The sequence below is a fragment of the Athene noctua genome, unplaced genomic scaffold (genome assembly GCF_965140245.1).
Source record: "Athene noctua unplaced genomic scaffold, bAthNoc1.hap1.1 HAP1_HAP1_scaffold_194, whole genome shotgun sequence".
In the NCBI taxonomy this organism is placed as follows: Eukaryota; Metazoa; Chordata; class Aves; order Strigiformes; family Strigidae; genus Athene; species Athene noctua.
Window position 1 is genome coordinate 218086 of NW_027437664.1, and position 18650 is coordinate 236735.

General features: G+C 52.3%; 1 protein-coding gene across 1 annotated transcript in view; it reads left to right on the top strand.

Annotated features, from left to right (window-relative positions):
• LOC141955380 (hydrocephalus-inducing protein homolog) overlaps positions 1-18438 on the top strand; it is a gene marked incomplete at its 3' end in the record, with an annotated part of 75998 nt that extends 57560 nt beyond the window's left edge. Inside the window, exons 19-24 of the mRNA XM_074895213.1 lie at positions 6231-6469; positions 8604-8859; positions 13764-13897; positions 15338-15530; positions 17419-17535; positions 18229-18438. Of these exons, the coding sequence (XP_074751314.1) occupies positions 6231-6469; positions 8604-8859; positions 13764-13897; positions 15338-15530; positions 17419-17535; positions 18229-18438 (1149 nt within the window). The remainder of the gene's footprint in view (positions 1-6230; positions 6470-8603; positions 8860-13763; positions 13898-15337; positions 15531-17418; positions 17536-18228) is intronic.
• Positions 18439-18650: the final 212 nt, after the last annotated feature.

Sequence of the window (18650 nt, forward strand, 5' to 3'; positions counted from 1 at the left end):
TGAGAACCTGCTCAATCAGTCGTTTCAGCAAAGGCTCTTCAGACTCTTCATCCCCCCGATGCTGAGCTCCAGGGGAGCAGCACTGCGGCAGGCGAGGTGTGCTCCAGCTGCTCCCTGCCCCCAGCAGCTGCCTCCTTTGGTGCTGCTTTGCTGCCTCAGTTGAAGTTTCGCCCTTTGCTGCTGCCTTAGGCTGCCTGGCCGTTTATTGAGGGGAAGAAGAGAGGACTGAATAATTTTGGAGATAAGATCTGAGATGCAGTCAGGTGCCAGGGTGAACTGCACACGTACCTCTGAGAGCAGAGGCAGTCCCTTAGCCTTGCTGGTGGGTGACTTGGGCATCCTGCATCCAGTTGTGCCCCTGAGCCCAAGTCTTGTGTTCTCTAAGACAGAAAAGCTGCTGCTTTGATTTCCTGCCTGGAGATTGCTGCAGGACGGTGAGCTGTGATTTCCCTGTCTCCTGTTTGATGGCTGATCTCAAAACCGTGGCTGTTTGCAGTTAGGCTTAGAGATCACGGTCCCTGCTCAAAGGAAGGAGCTGTGATTGAAATTTTCACAGCAGCATTGCATCAGCAATGTTACAGCACACTGACTGGCAGCTCAACAAACCGAACAAGATTAATAAAGGGACAGCAACAGGGCAAGTATAAGTTTAGTATCTTGTTCGAAACAGGAAAGGAAAATGCTGTAATGCAGATGGCCATGGTGCCACCTTGGTGGTGGTATTAACCATCACATGCAAATTGCTGTTCCTGTCAAGTCAAGATTTCTTCTTGCTCTATGGGAGAAAAGAGCATTATCTGAGCAAGGCAAGATGCTTTTTTTGTGGGTAACAGTGCTGTGCCCTTCAAATGATATCTGTAATGCTATTTAGAAATGAGTGTTGAATTAACTTTCCAGGATATGGGCAACACTGGCCCTGAATATGGGGTCTCTTCCAAGGTGAGCAGAACTTTTGAAGATAAGATGCTGTCCTGGTTCAGCTAGGATAGGGTTAAGTTTTCCCCAGCAGAGAGGGGGAAGGAATCTCCAGCCAGGTTATTCATACCATGCTGACCTCAGGTCCAGGCGCGGGAGCGTGGGAATTCTTTTTCCTTTGTGGCTTTGGTCGCGGGGAGCACGGGGCTGTCTGTAACCATTGCGGTATTTCTCTGTATATCTTTTGTCTTGTTTACTGTTATTACTGTTTATTGTTGTTATCATAGCTACTGTTGTTGTTCAGATTGTTTATTACACTGCTGTATTAAATTTCTTCTTATCTCAACCCGGGGTTTGTGCCCTACTTGTATCCAAGGGTGGGGGAGTGACAACAGCAACGTGGTCTCCGGTCCCGGCAGGGCCTAAACCATCACAGCCTTTTTGGCGCACCAACGTGGGGCACAAGAGGGTTGAAATAAGAATCAAAAAAGGGACAGACCCTGACCAGAGTGTGCTAGAGCAATCTGTTGGGTGCAATTTTTCTGTTTGTATTTGTACGGTTTGATAAGACAATGTTTTCAATGCTGGCCCACTTGCTTGCGTGGTGGAGCTGGATTATTCCTTATATCCACTGTGTGTTCCCAGTGCTGGTGTTTGTTATCAGTGGAAAATGTGTAAAGGGTCTTATTTTGCTGTACTGGCTCCTGACTGCTTATAATGTGTTTGTATTGCTGGGGGGGGGGGGGGCGGGCCGGTACCTGTTTGCCGTTTGGGCTTTTGTTAGGGGTCTCACCCCCTCTGTGGGTGAGCCAGGGGAAGAGATCCTCTCGGTTTTTGAGAGTTTCAGTTATCCTTGGAGCCTGCAGGGCAGTGTGATTGCAGCACAATGCTTTCTGAATGCCTGCCAGATCTGGTTTTGGCCATGCGGCACTTCTCTAACAATAGCAGTGCCTGGAAACCTGCCCTGTGGTCAGATGATAGTGAGTGGCAAGGGGTGTGGGAAAAGATGGGCGAAGGCCTGAGTTGGTGGGCACCCCCAATGCTTCGGAACTTCACTCCTGAGCAAATGCAGAGCCCTGAGAAGCTGATGGAGTGCTTAGAAAGGGTGTGTTACCAAACTGGCAAAACCCAGGAGACACAAATCGCTGCAATGTGTTGGGGACTTGCCCATGCCTACCGTGTCCTCTTTAATACCACCCACTGCCCTCAGGGGGGAGAAAAGTCTACAGAACCTGAGAGTGAAGTTACTGGTACAGTATCCGGGCCGGGGGAACAGGCAGAACCAGTATCAGTCGCCTCCACCAGCACAGCGACTGGGCCAGAGAGCCAGGCAGTGCCAGCGTCAGTCGCCCCGATACAGAAAACAAAATATACCAGAATGTCAGCTGGCAAAGTGGGGGATGGGGATGAGCCAGGCCCAGCACGGGAACAGATGCACAGGCTTAACTCTTTCCAGAGCTGTCTCACCAGAGCCTCATGGTGCTCCAAAAGCTCACCTTTTAGTTTAGGTTTTAAAGGCCATGTTTTGCTAATACAGCAGTACCAATTTGCTGATTTCCAGCCAGTTTGGTCTTGCCAGAGCTGGAGGGAACCATTCGTTGTAGCCACCTGTGCCTGGAAACACACGGCATCAGTCATGAGCAGGGGTCATGGCCAGAAGCGTCAGTCTTGCCCTGGTGACAGGTTGTACCAAAACCTGAGGAAGGTGGAAGGCTGCGTCCCTCCCAGTGTCGCACAGGCTTAGGTCCAGCAGGCTTAAGTCCAGAGCATGTGGCTCTTAGAAAGGGGAGCAGAGGTGTGGAGGAGACCTTGGAAAAGGTGCCTGAAACCTGGCCACAGGGGGGAGTTTGGTTTTTATCACGTGAGGTATCTTCTATGAGTTCATGCCCTTTCAGAATTGCTGTTTTTAGTAATGGAAGAAATTATTATCCTGCTTGTCTAGGGAAATTAAACTTGTCGTATCATGCTGTACCTGTTGGCTAAATGAATTAAAGAAGGGTAGAATCTTCAAGGCAGTTATGCTCCGAGAAGCAAGAGTGACTCAGGAGGGTGCTTTTCCCAAAGGAAAAGCAGGAGGAGTTTGGTTATCAAACCAGGTGGCCCTGATCTCCCCAGCCCAGCGAGGAAGCGCAGATGGGATCTGGAGGGGTGAGCTCTGGACCAGGGACACAAATGGAGACAAGTTTAGTTAGCTCGCTCAGCAGTCTGCTATTGGCTGAACCAAGCTTGACAAGTTAGGCTCTGTTGTCAGTGGCAGTGAGTGCCACACTACTTTTTTTTTTTAGAGGCTCTGCCTTTTGATTTCATAAAACATCCCCTTGATGGTGCTCTGGGGCAGAGGCTAAACCAAAGTGGTCCCCATCCGTGCTTTCGCCGAGGAGATGCTGGTGCTGAGGTGCCAGGAGGCGGCTGGTGGTTGGTGGGAGCATCCAGCCAGCCTCGTGCCCTGACCTCCACCTCCTGCTGGGGCTCGGGGCCGTCTGGGGCTCTCTTCTGCCACTGGCAGTTTGTGCGGATAAAGAGTAGCTTTGAAATGAAGAACGCGGGGTCCCCCACCTCAGGACTGCTGAAACACCCGGGAGGAGGCTCTGTGCACAACTGATGTGGGACGGGGTTTTATTCCCCCTTCATGTGCAGCCTCCGTGAGGAGCGATGGGTCGGCTGACAAAGGTGTGAATGCTCCCTTGCTAGGGCTGTGGCTTGGTAAAGTACAGCTGCATTTTAATACTGAGTTCTACTTCCTCTTTCACTTGTGCAAGGCCAGAATGACCAGATCACTTAATTAACTAGCTTTATGCAGCTTCAAGAGAACTGAGTGTGGTGGCTCCTCAGTCGTCCCTTAGGGCATCCATCCCATCCCAGCCATCAATGCCATTCCATCCATCCATCCATCCATCCATCCATCCATCCATCCATCTCTTAGATGCACAGTGGTGTCTTATATCCAAATTCTGGCAGCTCTTATTCGCAGTGGAAATCTGTCCTGGGAGAAGCTAATGATCTCAGCATTGAGCTTCTTGAGTAAGTGATTGATCCCCACCCTTGCCCAGCACTCAGGGACTCTGTGCAAGCTCCTGCAGGGACAGAAATAGCCACTGTTTTTGTCTATCCAGTGCACAGGGCTGCTGGGTTGTGTTCTGGAGCATTCAAGGATAAGCGAGTAGCAGGGACGTTATCAGAAGTTAGATCGTGGTCTTCAAAGTGGGGGGAATTTTTAGCGTGGCTCCACGCTAAATTTTAGCGTCTCTGGGACGCAGCCTGGATCCACGCAGGCAGAAGCTGACCTGGAAGCCTGAGTGAGTCTGGCCCGGCAGAGCCTTTTGGTCCCGGCAGGTCTCCTGTTCAGTGGTGCACTGTGCTGCCCCGTGCTGCCCCTTGGACCCACACCAAATGCTAACGGAAAGAATGAGGACACGATGCCATTCCTGCTCCTCTGGAGTGGGCTGTTGGCCCTGGCTCACCCTGGGAAATTCAAAGTCTGGCTCCATCGAGACAGCCTGTCATTATTCCTCAGTCATAGTTTCTTGGGTACAGTTTACTGCCTGGCTTGTTGCCAAGCTTTGATAAATGAGCTTTGCCAGATAGCAGACATGCAGGTTCACCTCTGGGGTGGAGCTATCAGGTCTCCTTTTCCAGTGAGCTACCATGAATCAGAGGGCAAAGAAAAGCTAACAGCCACCGGCTTGGTGTGAACGCCTTGGCTGGGTAGCCCTCGGCTGGTGGCAGCGCAGTGGATCCTCTGAGGCTAGTGATGGGCTGCGCACGGGATGCAGGGGCAGCAGAGGAGGGGTGGTGGGATCCTGTGTGAGGCCCCAGAGTTTACCCTGTGCCAACAACCTTCCTTCATCCCATTCTCATCTTGCTTTTTTAAAGACTTTCTTTTGCAGCTCTAGAGGACAAATTAAATGGAGCAGAGTTGATTGATTTTGCCAGCACTTGGAATAATGTTGATGCCTTTGGCATGCTCCACCTGGGACGCAGGCGTGCAGACCCGACCTGCTCTCCATGCAGGGCACAGCCAGCCTAAGGAGCTATCCTAGCTGGGGCATCCTACACACGCTGCTGGGACGCTGCCTGTCAGCAAGTTTTTGCTTCCCTGGCCGCAGAAAGTCTTACCCTTGCTAGCAGAGGTCGCTTTGGGGGGTTATTTAAAATGCTTCCCAGGACTTCAAAGTGCTGCTTGGTTTTCTGACACTCTTCTCCCTTGGGCTGGCTGGTGTCCTGTTAGAGCTGAGTGCTGCCAGCCTGATGGATGGGAACTCGAGCTAACCTCATCTGGATCGAGCATTTGCTTGGATCGTGTCAGGCCTCCAAGCACACTGTTGCTTTCCATTAAAAAATAAAAAAGGCGGGGGGAAACCTCTTCTCTTACAATACTGCAGGGTTTTGGGTGAGTAGTGCCTGTCACCCCAAACACGGCACTGAAGTGTGGGGTGCAGGCACCACCACCACCGTGATGGACACTTGGAAGCTGTACATCTGCCTCCCTGTGCATTTCCCGCTGGCCAAGGAGCACGGTGTGTGTTTCCTCTCTGCAGGCTTGCTCCCTGGGAACGTGGTTTTAGAGGGGCTGGGGTCCAGCACCTTCACTGCCGCAGCTGTGGAGGGAAGTCCATGAGAAACCAGAGGGAAGAGAGTGCTTGGAAGCTCGGGCCATGCCTACAGGGCACGTGCCTTCCAGTTTGCTTTCTGCTTATTGCTTTAGTGCCCTGCTATGAACATTTATAGCTGAATTTTCCAAAGCAGAAGGCACTGGGGCACCTCACTGCAGCTGGTGATCAGTGGGAACCGAGTGCTTCAGTTCTTCGGGGGCTGTTGAGAAGCACTGAGTAACTCTTGGGAAAGAAGACGTTGGTGTCAGGGTTTTGATCAGCCGGTTTTGCAGAGTTACTCTTCAGGCTCTCAGCAGTATTCCCCAGCCGTGTGGCTGCTGCGGTGGGATTTGAGCAGTCCTGGCTTCCTCTGGCCTTGAGCCTTTATGCCAGCCCAGCCACCATTGTCAGGAAGCCAGGAGAGGTGAAGTAGCTTCCCTTGGCGTGCGCTCCGAAAGAGAGACTGGAGGAGGAATAACCTCCTCCTGAGGATGAGCATCCCTTGGGTTGGGCAACACTGGGTTAATGAAGTGAGTCTGTTAAAGGAAGGTAAAATACAGGTTGTAGAAGCTCCTGCATAGTTGTTGTTTCCAGCTTGGATTTAAGGAAATGGAGCCTCTCTGGTTTTTATCCTCGTATCTTCAGTCCTTCCTTTTCCTGCACCTCACAAGAGCCCAGGGTCCGTGGTTTCCATGCTAAGTTAGTGTTCGGCTTGTCTTACAGGCTCGTGAATGCTCGTGCTGGAGGATTGAACCCAGTGAAGGAGTGATTCCTCCTGAGACAGAGGTGTCAGTAGCTGTCGTAGCAAGCTTGGATGACACGGAGAAATTAAAGGACGAGGTGAACCTGTTCATCGAGAACAGCCACACCTACGTGATCCCCGTCCGGGCTGTTGGCACTGGCACCACGATTGTCACTGACAAACTCTTTGCGCCGGAGCTCAACTTGGGACCCCACTTCAGGTAGGGTATCTCTCAGCTTCTGCCGTGGGCTCAGCAAGGGGCAGTTTTGCTGTAGTCCTTCAGGCTGGTTGTTCTTCAGCGCTCAAGGTCCTGGCTCTGTTTTCCTGAAGCCCCAGGGCTTCCTTTAGAAACCTTCTGTGGCCATTTGAAAGTTGTTAGATACCCTCAAAAGCCACCAAAATGGAAACCAGTTGTTAAATTGTCACTGACTTGTCTTTAGTTATAATACATCTATTTCCTCACTTGAACAAAAAGAGATTTGGAGGAAAACAGCAGGTCCTGGAAGCCTCTGGGTGGAAGATGCTACATTACAAGTATAAACACATTTCCCTTTGCAATCATGTTGATTGTTTTTCCCTTCCCTGTGGAGTATCATCTCGCAACAGCGGAACACCTTTGTGGTAGCTTGTTAGCAGGTCCTTGACTAAATTAATGGTGCTGTTTTGTATGCCCTCTGCCCAGCGGTCCTGAGGAGCAGCAGAACTTCTTTGCCCCGTGTCATCCCTCATTTGCTCGCCTTCCCCGTCTCCCCTGCCGGGCTGCTCTTCATCAGACGTAGTCGCTCTTCCCTCGTCTCTCCCACCGGCTTTCCTCGGCGTCACCGCCGCAGCGGAGCCTGAGGTGCGGGCAGGCGAGGGTGGCACTGGACCAGCTCTGGAAGGGAGAGGAGGAGAAGTCCACTGAGTTTGGGCAGGATAAATGGAAGGTGTTAATTAAAGAGCTTGGCTCAAAGGAGGGGGTTCGCTGGTCCTAACGCGTCTATCTGACCAGGCCTGTTCCTGTAAATGGGAGAAAAATAAGCCTTTTCAAAGTGCTGCCTGCTTTGTGTTGGACACCTCTTAGGATGAGAAGAATAGTCTTTTTGAGGTACCTGTTCCTTTCCCTGGCTGCAGAGTGTCCACAGCGGTCCAATCCCTAAATTTGGGGGTAGAAAAAGCAGGTTGATCCTACTCTTTAGTATAGATTTTGGGGGGTTAAATATGCATGCACAAGCCACCCACATACGCAGGGACATTGCAGGGGGTTGGTGCTTGTCCAGCGTGTCCTGTGCTCTGTGCAGCCACAGACTGGCTACCCAACGGAGTGGGCGATGTCAGTGTGATTTGTGTCATGGTCCTCTGCCCCCCTTCACGTCTTGCTCTGCAGACTCTGGAGTTGTTGCCTTTGCTGTCGGCTGCAGAGCTGCCCCAGGTGAGCTGAGACAGGACCCAGGTAACATCTCAGATGAGTTGGGCTTTCCCAGAGCCACAGATTCTGCATCCACGCAGAGCTTCTCCAGGCTTTCGTCTGTGCTGTCCACCACAGAAACCATTTCACACTAAGCTTGTACGCATCATGTTTTAACAGTCTGTTTCAGCGGCTGGTTTGTTCTATTCTTGGCTCAGGTCTGTGCATTTAGCTGCCTGGGGCAGGCATGCATTTTGTAAGCCGTGTATTCTGTCCTTTTCAAAAAACCAGTAACTGTTCCAGGAACAATTCACGTCCTGGTCATGCTCAGATTTATAGAGGGTAAAATAATTACTCCAGATGAGCCTGCAGTTAGTGTTTCCTTACATGAAGAAATCAATTTCCCTTGAATATTCATTTTGGTTTATATCTAGCTCTAGTTATTCATCTCTCATCGTTGCTCCATCCCCTCAGCAGCCAGACCTGGTCTTGCTGCCATGTTTGATTTGGGGAAACTTCTGTTGATCCTGTGTTCTCACAGTGCATTATCTTCCTAAACCACAACAGCAGCTGCACTGTTCAGGCAAAGGACGATGTGTTGGGGGTGATGAGGTTGGATGCTCCCTAAGGGGCTGGGGGTGCCAGGGCAGGGGCCCCGTCAGCGAGGCAGGGGGTGCCCAGGTCACCGGAGGGTCTCTAGGCTGGTGATGCTCTGTCTGCAGCAGCTGAGATGATGATCTTCATGCAGCTCTTCCTTGCTGTACGCAAACAGAGCAGCTGCTGGATGCTGATAAACTTAGGGGCAACCAAGGTCTGGCTTTTGCTGAAGCTTTGAGCTAGGTCAGCCTTTTTGGAGGTGCTTTTATTGCTGCGTGTGCAGTCGGGTAACGCCATCAGGGTGCTGAAGCCGGGTGACCACTGGGAGATAGCAGCTCCCGTGACTTTTTCCATCTCTTTTCCCTTCCAGCCTGGATCCCTGCTGTTACCGCTTCAAGGTAACAAACAAAGGACGGCGCACCCGTTGGCTCTACTGGTCAACAGCAGGTTCTGGCTCGTTCCGCCGGCGTCATCGTGTCCCTGCTGTCAGCACCACCGAGGGCCAAGGTTCCTCCCAGAGCCCCAGACCTGCCTGCCCTGGGTTTAAGGTTCAGCCACTGAGGGTGGAGCTGATGCCGGGCAAGACTACGGAGATGGTGCTGGAATGCTTCTCCAGCACTCCTCAGGTGAGGTCCCCGCCGAGGGCTGAGCCTTCCCCATCAGGAGCAAGTGCTTTCAAGAAACTGTTCTAACAGCACAAGCTACCATGGCAGCACCAGCTTTCCTTGCTGGCCACTGTCAGTTCCTAAGGCTTTTTCATGTTTCCATGGCTACTGTAAACCCAACCTGCTGATACCAAAACACGGACTGAAGGAGATATTGCTACTTCAGGGGCAAATGGCAGGTTACAAGGTGTCATGTGCTGAGGCAGAAAGGAAGGGCAGAGAAAATAAGTTACGCTTAGACTAGGAGCACAGGCAGAAAGTAAATAACAAAGTGCAAAGTAATGTATTTGGGGGAAGCAGTGAGTAAAACAGAACACCTGTGAAGGGAGGGAGTGTCTGGGAGTAGCATCATTTTTCCTCCGTAGACAAGCATGGGCAGAGGGCTCATCTAGCACTGAGTCCTGGAGCAGAAAAATGAACACAGTGTGTCAGCTGTAGTGATCGGGTGATGTTCATCCACGTGGGAAACTGTTTGCAGGGATCGTTACAATTGACAGCTTGACTTTGTCAGTATTTCCATAACGGCTCACCTCAGTCTCTCAGCCAGTCCCAGGGTCCCAAGGGCAGCCAGGTCTCGCAGCACCCTTGGATGGCAGCTCAGGGGGAGATTTCAGCAGGGTCACGGGGTGTTCTCCTCCCTGGACTCTTATTTCCAGGGGAAATCCTACTCTGCAGAGAAACTTCCAGCTAACCCTGGTGTGCATTCCCTCTCTCCAAGACTGCTGGGCACAGATGTTTAGGCGAATGTGGAATAAATCTGCATCAAGCTCCTGCTGATACTTGTGTTTTGAAAGGTGTTTTAAAGGGCTGCCTTGGTAGGTAGCTTGAGGAATACTTGATTACTCACCTAACTGACTGCAATGGGACTGTCCCTGTGCAGTTCGGAGCCCAAAGGTTTTGTTGAAGCAGGGAAAAGAAAGGAAATAAAGTGATCAGGGTGCTGGAGAGGCTGTCCTGCCGGGAAAGCCGAAAGAGGATCTGTGAGCTGAGCTGTGGCTACCTGGCTCCTGCAGTCAAAGCCAAGACCCTGGGAGTGGGCTTTCCACCTTCCTCGGGTCTTGAGAACTTAATACTCTTGATGTCGGTCAGAAGCCCAACTCCCTGCATCGCACATGCAGCACAGATGGTTTTGAGTCTGTAGGCTCTGAGGAGGAGTTGTGGTGTTGTAGCAGAGGGAAGAGTGAGAAATGAAGGGAGGATTTTGGGGAACTGAAACCATGAGAAATCAGGAAAAAGTCTTAAGAGCATCCAGCTTAAGCAGAGGGTTTTCATGTAAACTGCAAGACCTTTCTTTCCTGGGGAGGTTTCTTTTAAAACCAGCTCTAGGAGGGCACAGTACCTGCTAGGAATGAGTGGCCCCCTCTTTACCTGAAGGCAGTCTGCCTATTTGGGTTTTTCACATGGATCCTGTCCTCTAAGCTTCCGAGGGAGGGTTTGCTAGCATTGGCCCTTCTGTCACCTGTTTCCCTTAATATAGTTGCATTTAAAAAAATTTTTTTTAATTCCTACAGCTTTCTGTAAGTATTATGCCTGGCAGTGGGACAAATCAAAACAGTAATAATTTGGGGCAGGGACTGTTACAATTGTAGGCAGCACATGACTCACGAGGGCTTTTTGTGGATAGTGGGGTGTGGCATTACGGACGTTTGAGAGCAGAATAAATGGGATGCAGCATAAAAAGAAAAGGGGGCTGTTGAGGAGCCCAGTGGCTGTAACTTGATGGCGGTAACAGGGTCTGTGGTTGGGTGGGCAGCAAATACAGTGCGTTTTGGGGACGCCCTGCTGGGCCCCGCTGGGTGACGGGTGACTCCTCCGTGCAGGTGGTGAAGGAGCGGCTGCTGTGCCACGCCGTCGTGGGGAGCAAGGCAGAGAAGGCTCCGATAATGGAAGTGGATGTCACCTGCGAGTTCATCGCTCCCGTCCTGAAAATGTCCTCCAGGGAAATCACTTTCCGGGTGGAGAAGGTAAGTCTCTGGATTTCATCCTGGCACTGAAGAGCATGGCTGGTGACTGAAAGCCTGGTGGGGCGTGTGCTTGTGTTCGAAGGAGGAAGTTAAATGGCTTCTCCAAGTCCCTGGGGCTTTGACTATTGGGCTGAGCGGGACCAAGATTTTGCCATTAACACTGAGATCAATATTTCGCCCCTCTGGGATCGGGAGCAGTCCCACCAGCTGTATTCTGCCTTTTTGATGTGGAGACAGAGTTGAGCTGCTGAGCCAAGGGCACAGGGCGAGATGTGTGGGACCCACGAGAACAGCGTGGGCTTTGCACAGCCACCTCGTGTGCTGGGGCTGAGGTGGGCGAGCAGAGTGCTGCAGCTGAGCGATGCTAAACCCCCTCCTCACCCTTCCTGAGGGGCTTCGTAAAGTAAGCGAGGGTGTTTTCAGAGATGGGACTGGTTTTTAACTTCACCCAAGTAAAACAGAGAGAACAGCTGCTCTGCCGAGGGGGATCATGGCTACTTCTAGAGAGACACCAGTTCCTGTACTCGGGGTGAAGGGAGGCTTCTGGGGATCCTCCAAGGCACGGTGATGTCTGAACACCGATCCTGTAGGGAAGCTGAGAAGAACTGAGATTCCTGTCAGCTCTTCAGGCTGATGAGAAAAACCTGTCATTTTGTCTGTTTGCCTTCTCTGCTCTTGGCATGGATGGTAGCCCTTTGCAATTCCCCAAGCTTCACCTTCTTCAAAGGACCCGCAGACATCCTTCACCTGCAGTGATGATAGCGCCAGCGCAAAGCAGGTGCCCCTTAGCCTCTGGATCCTGACTCCTGCATCACCTTTCCTTCTCCCTTGAGGTGTCTGAAAAAGAGAAGATACTTCATTATTTAGTTTCTGTGTTTTCAGGCCTCTCCTCTGGTTCCCAGGCTTCCAGAGAAGCACAAAATCCTGTGAGCAGGCAGTTCAGGTTTAATTAGAAGCTTTTCAGCTATCCCTGATGTCTGCCTGTGGTCTGCTTGATGCCATGTGCTCGGATTTATTGAGTGTTATGACACTGCAGCTGTTTGATATCAATACATCCAGAACAAGTTGCCCAAACACTGTCTAGTTTATATAAACCATGCAGGAAGCCCAGAGCAATGCATAAACAGGAAGAAATAGCTTAGGCAGAGCCGAGCTTTGAGGCTACAGACAGCTTGTCACTGGAGCAGGGGCAGCAGGACACCCGTTGCAGCCCGACTGTTGAGGTTTCTCCTGGCTGTGTGTGCCTGTAGATGCTCAAAGCCAACCTTAGGCTGCTGCAGGCTCTCTGCTATGGGCCAAATCCTGCTCGCTTTTCTCCTCTGACCAGCATCACTGCTCTTATGAGGCTACTAGAGCTGACAAGGTTGTAAGAAATGACTATGTGAGTGAAAATCATCTTGTGCCGTTCTTCTCGAGAGGATAGAAAATGGAGACAAGTGCTCTGGGTTCACTTTCTGCTATTGGTCTTGTTCATGCAGCTGCCTCCTCTCAGGGTCCTATTCCCTCCTCTGTGTGCCAGAGTGTTTCCCTGTCCCCGGGGGATGCTGTGGTTTCTAAACATGGAAGGATCTGATATACTTAGAGAAAAACCACCTAGAAGGATAGAAACTAACAAAAATAGTAAATAGAGGTGTATGCACTTCTGGGGTTGAAAAACTTGAAATGCATCAGAAAGGGAAGGACTTCCGTGGCTACTTCATGTTGTTTTTTCCCCTTGTGTCCTGTTTCTGTAGCAACCTGGTGATGTCCTAACTCTGCAGCACCAGCCTCTGTCTTTAAGAAACGCCTCGGCCCTGCCACTCAGCGTCGTCCTGGCCTTAGAGCAGCCCTTCTTAATCTGTGACGCGGAGCGGCAGCCCCTCTCTGCAGACGCTCAGGTGAGCAGCCGTGGGCCCTCCCGCTGTGGGGTTTGAAGAGGGGGGTGTGGTGGTACGTTTCTGTTGGGAGGTCCTCTAGCAGAGAAGTTTATTCTTTAGACTCAGCAGTAGACTGGCCTGAACTAAGTCAGATTTGAAGCAAGCTGCTGAAGGAAACGAAATATCATCTGAACTGGGGAAATACATCCTGGCTCTAAGACGTGAGGAGAGGGGAGCAGGCAGCTAGGCCTGGGCAAGCCGTGTATAACGGTGTCTCTTGGAAGTCACTGAGCTCTCCAGCAGCCATTCTCAGACACCCTCCAGAGCAGCTGGCTTTCCTCAGGGGCAGCCCTGCCTCCAGGAAGGCTGAGGAGGCTCCTCCAGCCGCTGCCTGGCCCCTGCCCTGTTGTTGGAGGAAGGGGTTGGACATGGGCTCTGCTAAACGTTGTAGGCACGGCCACCGCTTCTGTGCTGTGCCAGTGACTAGCCCCTGCAAGGGCGAGGCTGCAGTGCCATGCTGCTTGTGCTGGGAGGGCAAAGCAGTTCCTCTAGAGCTGGGGCAAAAGGCCCTGGTGTGCCAAATGCTGATTTAGTTGTGTATTTAGCACATCGCTCCTGGGGGTCCCGAATTCAGCAGTAGAATATTTATTTTCCTCGTGTATTGATGCAGAGCACAGTGAGATGAGCCTGAGATAGTCTCAGACAGAGCGTGGTGGGGCTTGCAGTCAGGCACACACTGTGAAGAAAACACAGGATGAACTGAGAAGCCTATGCTGGGGTCAGACGTTGAACATTTCCACGTTTCGTGCTGCCAGACCTTGGGACTTCATCACACTGGTGATTAATACTCTTCATTTCCTTGCAGCCCATGAAGCTGGAGATAGGGGAGGAACTTCTTCTCTCCATCAGATTTAACCCTGCTTATAAAGAGGATTTGTGTAGCCGGGTAGTGGAGAAGGTTCTAAAGATACAGTTTCTGGAGCATCCTCATGAGGAGCAGGTCACCATTCGGGGAGAAGTCTACTTCCCAAATCTCCATATCCAGCCCACGGCCCTGGACTTCGGCTGCATCTTGAACGACACCAAAGATGTGCGTTACATCGAGCTGACCAACTGCAGCCCGCTTCTTGTCCAGTACCACTGGTCCTTCCTGATGGACAGCTGCGTGAGCCAGATGAGGTATGTGCCCCTTTGCTCTCTCCTTGAAGCTCTTCTCCTTCCTCGTGTCCTGTTTGTGCTTTGCAAAGACCAAGGCTGTTTGCCTGTGATCTGACAAATTGCTTTCAACTTTCCCTGGGGGAGTAACACCTCCCAGCCGTGGTCGGGCTTAGGTGCTCAGGGAATAAGTGATCACCAGTTTGACGCTGGGAAGGAAACAACGTTCTCCAGCCAAGCTGGGGCTGTGAGATGCTACCAACACTTCCTGCATTGTCCATAACCTAGAGTCCTGCTTTATTTCTGGAGCTACAAACCCATACCTAGGCACTGGGACAAGCAGATACATGATTTTTCTTCCCTGCCAACCCTATGTGTTGTCATTTTACACTAAGAACCTACACAGTCTCTTGCTGCTGCTTTACTGTAGCCCCCATACTGGTTCCCCTGGGAAGGAAGGCTGGGGTTGGAAAGCTGCTTTCTCAGACCTTTGTGGCCTGAGGCGAACACCACACTGGTGCAGTGAGTTTTCATCTGTTGAACTGCACATCACATTCCCCAAACAGCCATTTAGTGTCTTACAGGGAAAGGGCAGGTTCTGCTGCAGCTGTGGGTGCAGCTGTAGGCGTTGGTGGGAGCACTTGTCTGAACGTCCTGGGAAGCAGGGCCAGCCAGCGCTGGGCTGTGGTTTACCAGCTCCCTTCCCCGGAGCACCGATCGCTGCTGCTTCGGCGCTCCTCAGGGATCAACGGGCTGTTCAGCCGTGTCTCTGCCGGAGTTTCTCAGCGGGTCTTTCCACGCTGCCCCGCGTGTGTGGGGTGTCCCGTGCCGGGCTCCGTGGGTGCCCCGCACGGCGCTGGGCTCTGTCGGGGTTAGGGCGCAGCAGGCTCCGGGCTCTATCCCTGCTCCTGCCTTACGTGCTTGGAGAAAGCCTCGGGCGTTGCTGCTTGCTTGTGCTGCCCTGCAGCTGCGGGTGGTGTCAGGGGAAATATTCCGGGTTAGCACCTGGTGGAGCTGCAGAAGTTCTCGCCTTGGCCCTCTGGGTGGGGGAGGCCCAGTCTGCAGCTGTGGGTGCTTTCAGGAGGGCACTGGCGGCTCTGCACTGGCTTGTTGCTCTCCGGATCTGCCCCTTTGTGTCTCAGGCTCACCTTTTTGCACAGTCTGTGTGTCTCTTCCTTTCCTGCTGTGATTTTTACCTCCCTACAAGGTTTTCACCCGTGTCCTCTTCCATTTCTCCTTGCAACCGGTTGCCAGCTGCCTGTGCCGCCGCTACACCAGCGTCATCCCTAGGCAGCCCCGTATGCTGACCTGCTCCATCCTGGTTTGGGAGCTGCTGGCTCAGACCCGTTACTGAATTCACACCCGCAGTGCCCAGCCGGGGGCCGCATCCTGCCGAGGAGCTGCTCGTGCAGGCTTCCCTCCCTCCCACTGCAGGTCCACAATCAAAGTCATGTTATTTTCCAGGTTCAGCCCTCCGGTGCCGAAATTTTTCACCAAACCCCAACCACCAAAAAAGGAGGGAGCCTGGTCGGAGCGCTCGGTGTCTGCAGGGAGCAGCTGCAGGGATGGAGGTGTGGAGGAGCCAGCTGAAGCCCTGGGAGCCGCAGGGGATCCTGCCCAAGAGCCAGCAGGTGCAGATGACTCCCTGGAAGCAAAGGTAGATTTTCTTGTACACCTACCGCTTGCGTTGCCTCCCCCATCTTGCCACTGAAAAGCCGTACTTGTGCCAGTCCCCCTTTTTGCTGCCCTGCTGTCATGTGCCCTGAGGGTGGGCTGGGCAGCAGGGCCAGCGGCTGGACATGGGGCTTCTGGGGAGGGAGAAATCGGGTAGTTTTGCTTGGAGAAGCCCACTGAGATCCTACAGACCTATGCTGAGTTTGGGGTTTTTTAGCTCGTTTTTACACTGTAAAATGAGCCTTTTATCTGCATCATGATGTGAAGGCTTCCAGTTTCCTTCCTGTATCAAGCTGTGCCAAGTACTGTGATCTCCAGGTACCACCTTCTCACCCCCAGCTGGAGCTGCATGTTTTTATGTCTCTGCCTTCACCCGAGACCTGCAGTATCACAGGGATGGCCACAGAGCCATCTTTGATAAAATGAGACTTTTCAAGGTCATTGTCTCTTCCTCCTGGCATGAAAAATGGCCTTTGGTCTGCTGACCTTCCTGGTGAACCTCGGTGCTTTGGAGCTTGATGTCCGTGCTAGTGGGAACTGGCGCCTTGTTCTGCATCGTGTGGGACAGAGGCTGCTCCTGGGGCAATAAAAGAGGATGCAAGAAAGCATGGGAAGTTCTGAAAGCACTGGCATTGACATTAAGGTCAAGGAGAGGGGTTGCACCTGCTCACATCCAAACTTCGGTCATTTTAACATTATAACGGCACATTTTTTCTGGATCAGGAGAAATGATACCCCGTAGACGTAAAGAATAGCGTGGCTGAATGTTTTTGGATAGAAGCGTGGAATCTTCTTTATTTCCTGCTTTGTTGCCATGTATGCAGAAACAAACCAGGGAAAATCCAGTAGGTGTGGCTAAGTAGGATCCAAAAGGCTTCAAAGGATACGCCTGGATTGCAGCTTCCCCTTCTGCTTGTGTGACTGTGTCAAGGCAATACCCACATAACCTCCCTGGGGAGGCGGGAGACCGTAGGCCTAGGAAAGGTGCGGGTTAGAATCTTTGGGAATAGGCACTTGGCAAAGCTTTGCTAGGCTTGAAAATGTGGAGATGAGAGAAAGAGCATTGAATCTTCTGATTCTGAGCTTCATCTACCGGGGAGATGTAGCCTCTGATTAGGTGTAAAGATGTCCCATAAAAATTCTTGCAGATTCTGCTGATGCCAAGGCCCCAGCACAAAGCCCTTCTTCACGTTACTGAAGAAGCAGGTATTGCCACACTTCAAAAGCACTCACAAAGCCCTCGCTTATTAAATAGGGGATGAGGTTCCTTTTGAAAGATGGCACCGCTGAGGTCAAACACCAGCTCTCAGCTGCTGGGAGACAGAAGAATATCTCTGCCGCCTTCTTCAGGAAGGTGTCATTCAAGAGAGTGACTTGGTGGAGATCCTCAGCTCTCCAGCACTGATGGGTGCGCGAGATGAAACCTAAGCACTCTCTGAAATGGGATACTTGTGCCAAGCCCTTATTTTCCTGTTTTGATACTTCTCGCTTGCAGCTGTGCTCCTGCTTTTGTCCTGAAGAACCTAACCTGTCGAGGCATGGGGTTCTGGGCACGTTCCCTGGGCAGGAGTGAGCGAAGCTGGTCTGGCACAAGGGTGCAAAATGCCCTTGAGGTCTCTGCCAGGACTGAGGGCTGGGTGCACTCAGCTTCCCCATGCACGCTTGCGCGTAGGAAGCGCAGGCGGAGCCCGTGTCTCACCTGTGGGTGGGCTGGACCCACTCAACGGATGGCACGGACATACCCGTACTTGATTTGCACCCAGGTCCCATCTCAGCTGCTCCTGGCTGGGTGAGGTGGCGGAGCCTGCAGCAGAGTGCTCTCGCCCAGACCAGCCAGGTGCTCGCTGCAGCCCATGGTGCTTGTTTTGCAGGTGCTGCCATCCCCTGCTGAGGAGCTGGAAGGGGCTGTGGAGACACAGGGCCTGGTGGGGATCAACAGACTGATGCAGTCTGTGGAGGCAGAGCCCGTCAGCTTGGGAATGGAGGAGGTAAGTGGGAATCCATCTTGTGCCACGTTTCCGGTGTGGCAAGCAGTTCTGTAGCCCCCCCTCCCCACTGGTGGCCCTCGATGCTGCTCGCAGAGTGGCCTCGCGTCCCTCCAAGCCCATCGCACAGCGCTGCTGAAGCAACCGGTCACTGGAGAGGCCACGCAGGACGTGTCGTAGGGCTGACCTGTGCAGCAGCTATGGAGGGCATTCTTCATCTTGTTGCTAATCAAGTGGTCAACAGGAAATTTCTGCGGTAGCTTTTGCTGTAGCATCTTGAGAGCGCGCAGCATGCGAATTGGAGAGAGTGGAAAGCATCAGGAGTCAGATGAGCTGGGCTGGAATCCTCCCCCCAGCTCTGAGAGCTTTCACCTCTGAATACGGTGTTTTGCTTAGGGCAGTAAAAGGTGCTTTTAAAGGCAAGTTCTGCAGTGGAGAGAATTTCTTGCTGCCAGGCGACATCCCAAATTACTTTTAATATGTAGTGTATTAATTAATGAGGGAGCATGGGAGAAGGTTTTCCCCGTGGCCCCTCCACTGGTAAGTGGAATGGGTACAGGATGAGATTAGGATGATTTTGCCTGTGTTTGAGGAAGAGCCCCCTCCAGCCACATCTGTACTTTGCTCCAAGCCGTGGCTGCTCTTCTGCATCAATTTCCATGCTTGACATCTTGATCTCTCCTCGCCTACCTCCAGGTTTTCGATGTCCTGCCGCTTTGCGGTGTGCTGCAGCCAGGCAAGAGCCAGCGGGTCATGTTCACCTTCTTTGGCCACACAAATATCGTCGCCCACGTCACGGCGCTGTGCAGGGTGGAAGGAGGCCCGACCTATGAGATCGCGCTGAGCGGGGAGGCTTCGCTCATCAACTACCTCCTAGATGTCACGGAGATCGACTGCGGGCTGCAGGTACCGCACGCTTCTCTTGGCAGAGGTCCTTGCCGTGAAACCATCACCGGCGTGTTGCTGCCACCTAGGGCTGGGGCTCTCTCCCCTTCCCAACTACTTTGTTGGCTCTATGGCTTGGAAGTACAACCTTGGAGTGATATGTTCTGCATCCAATCTGGTTTTTAATAACCATGTCCGCCCCCCTCCATCTGGTAATTCCTCCTCCTCAAGGT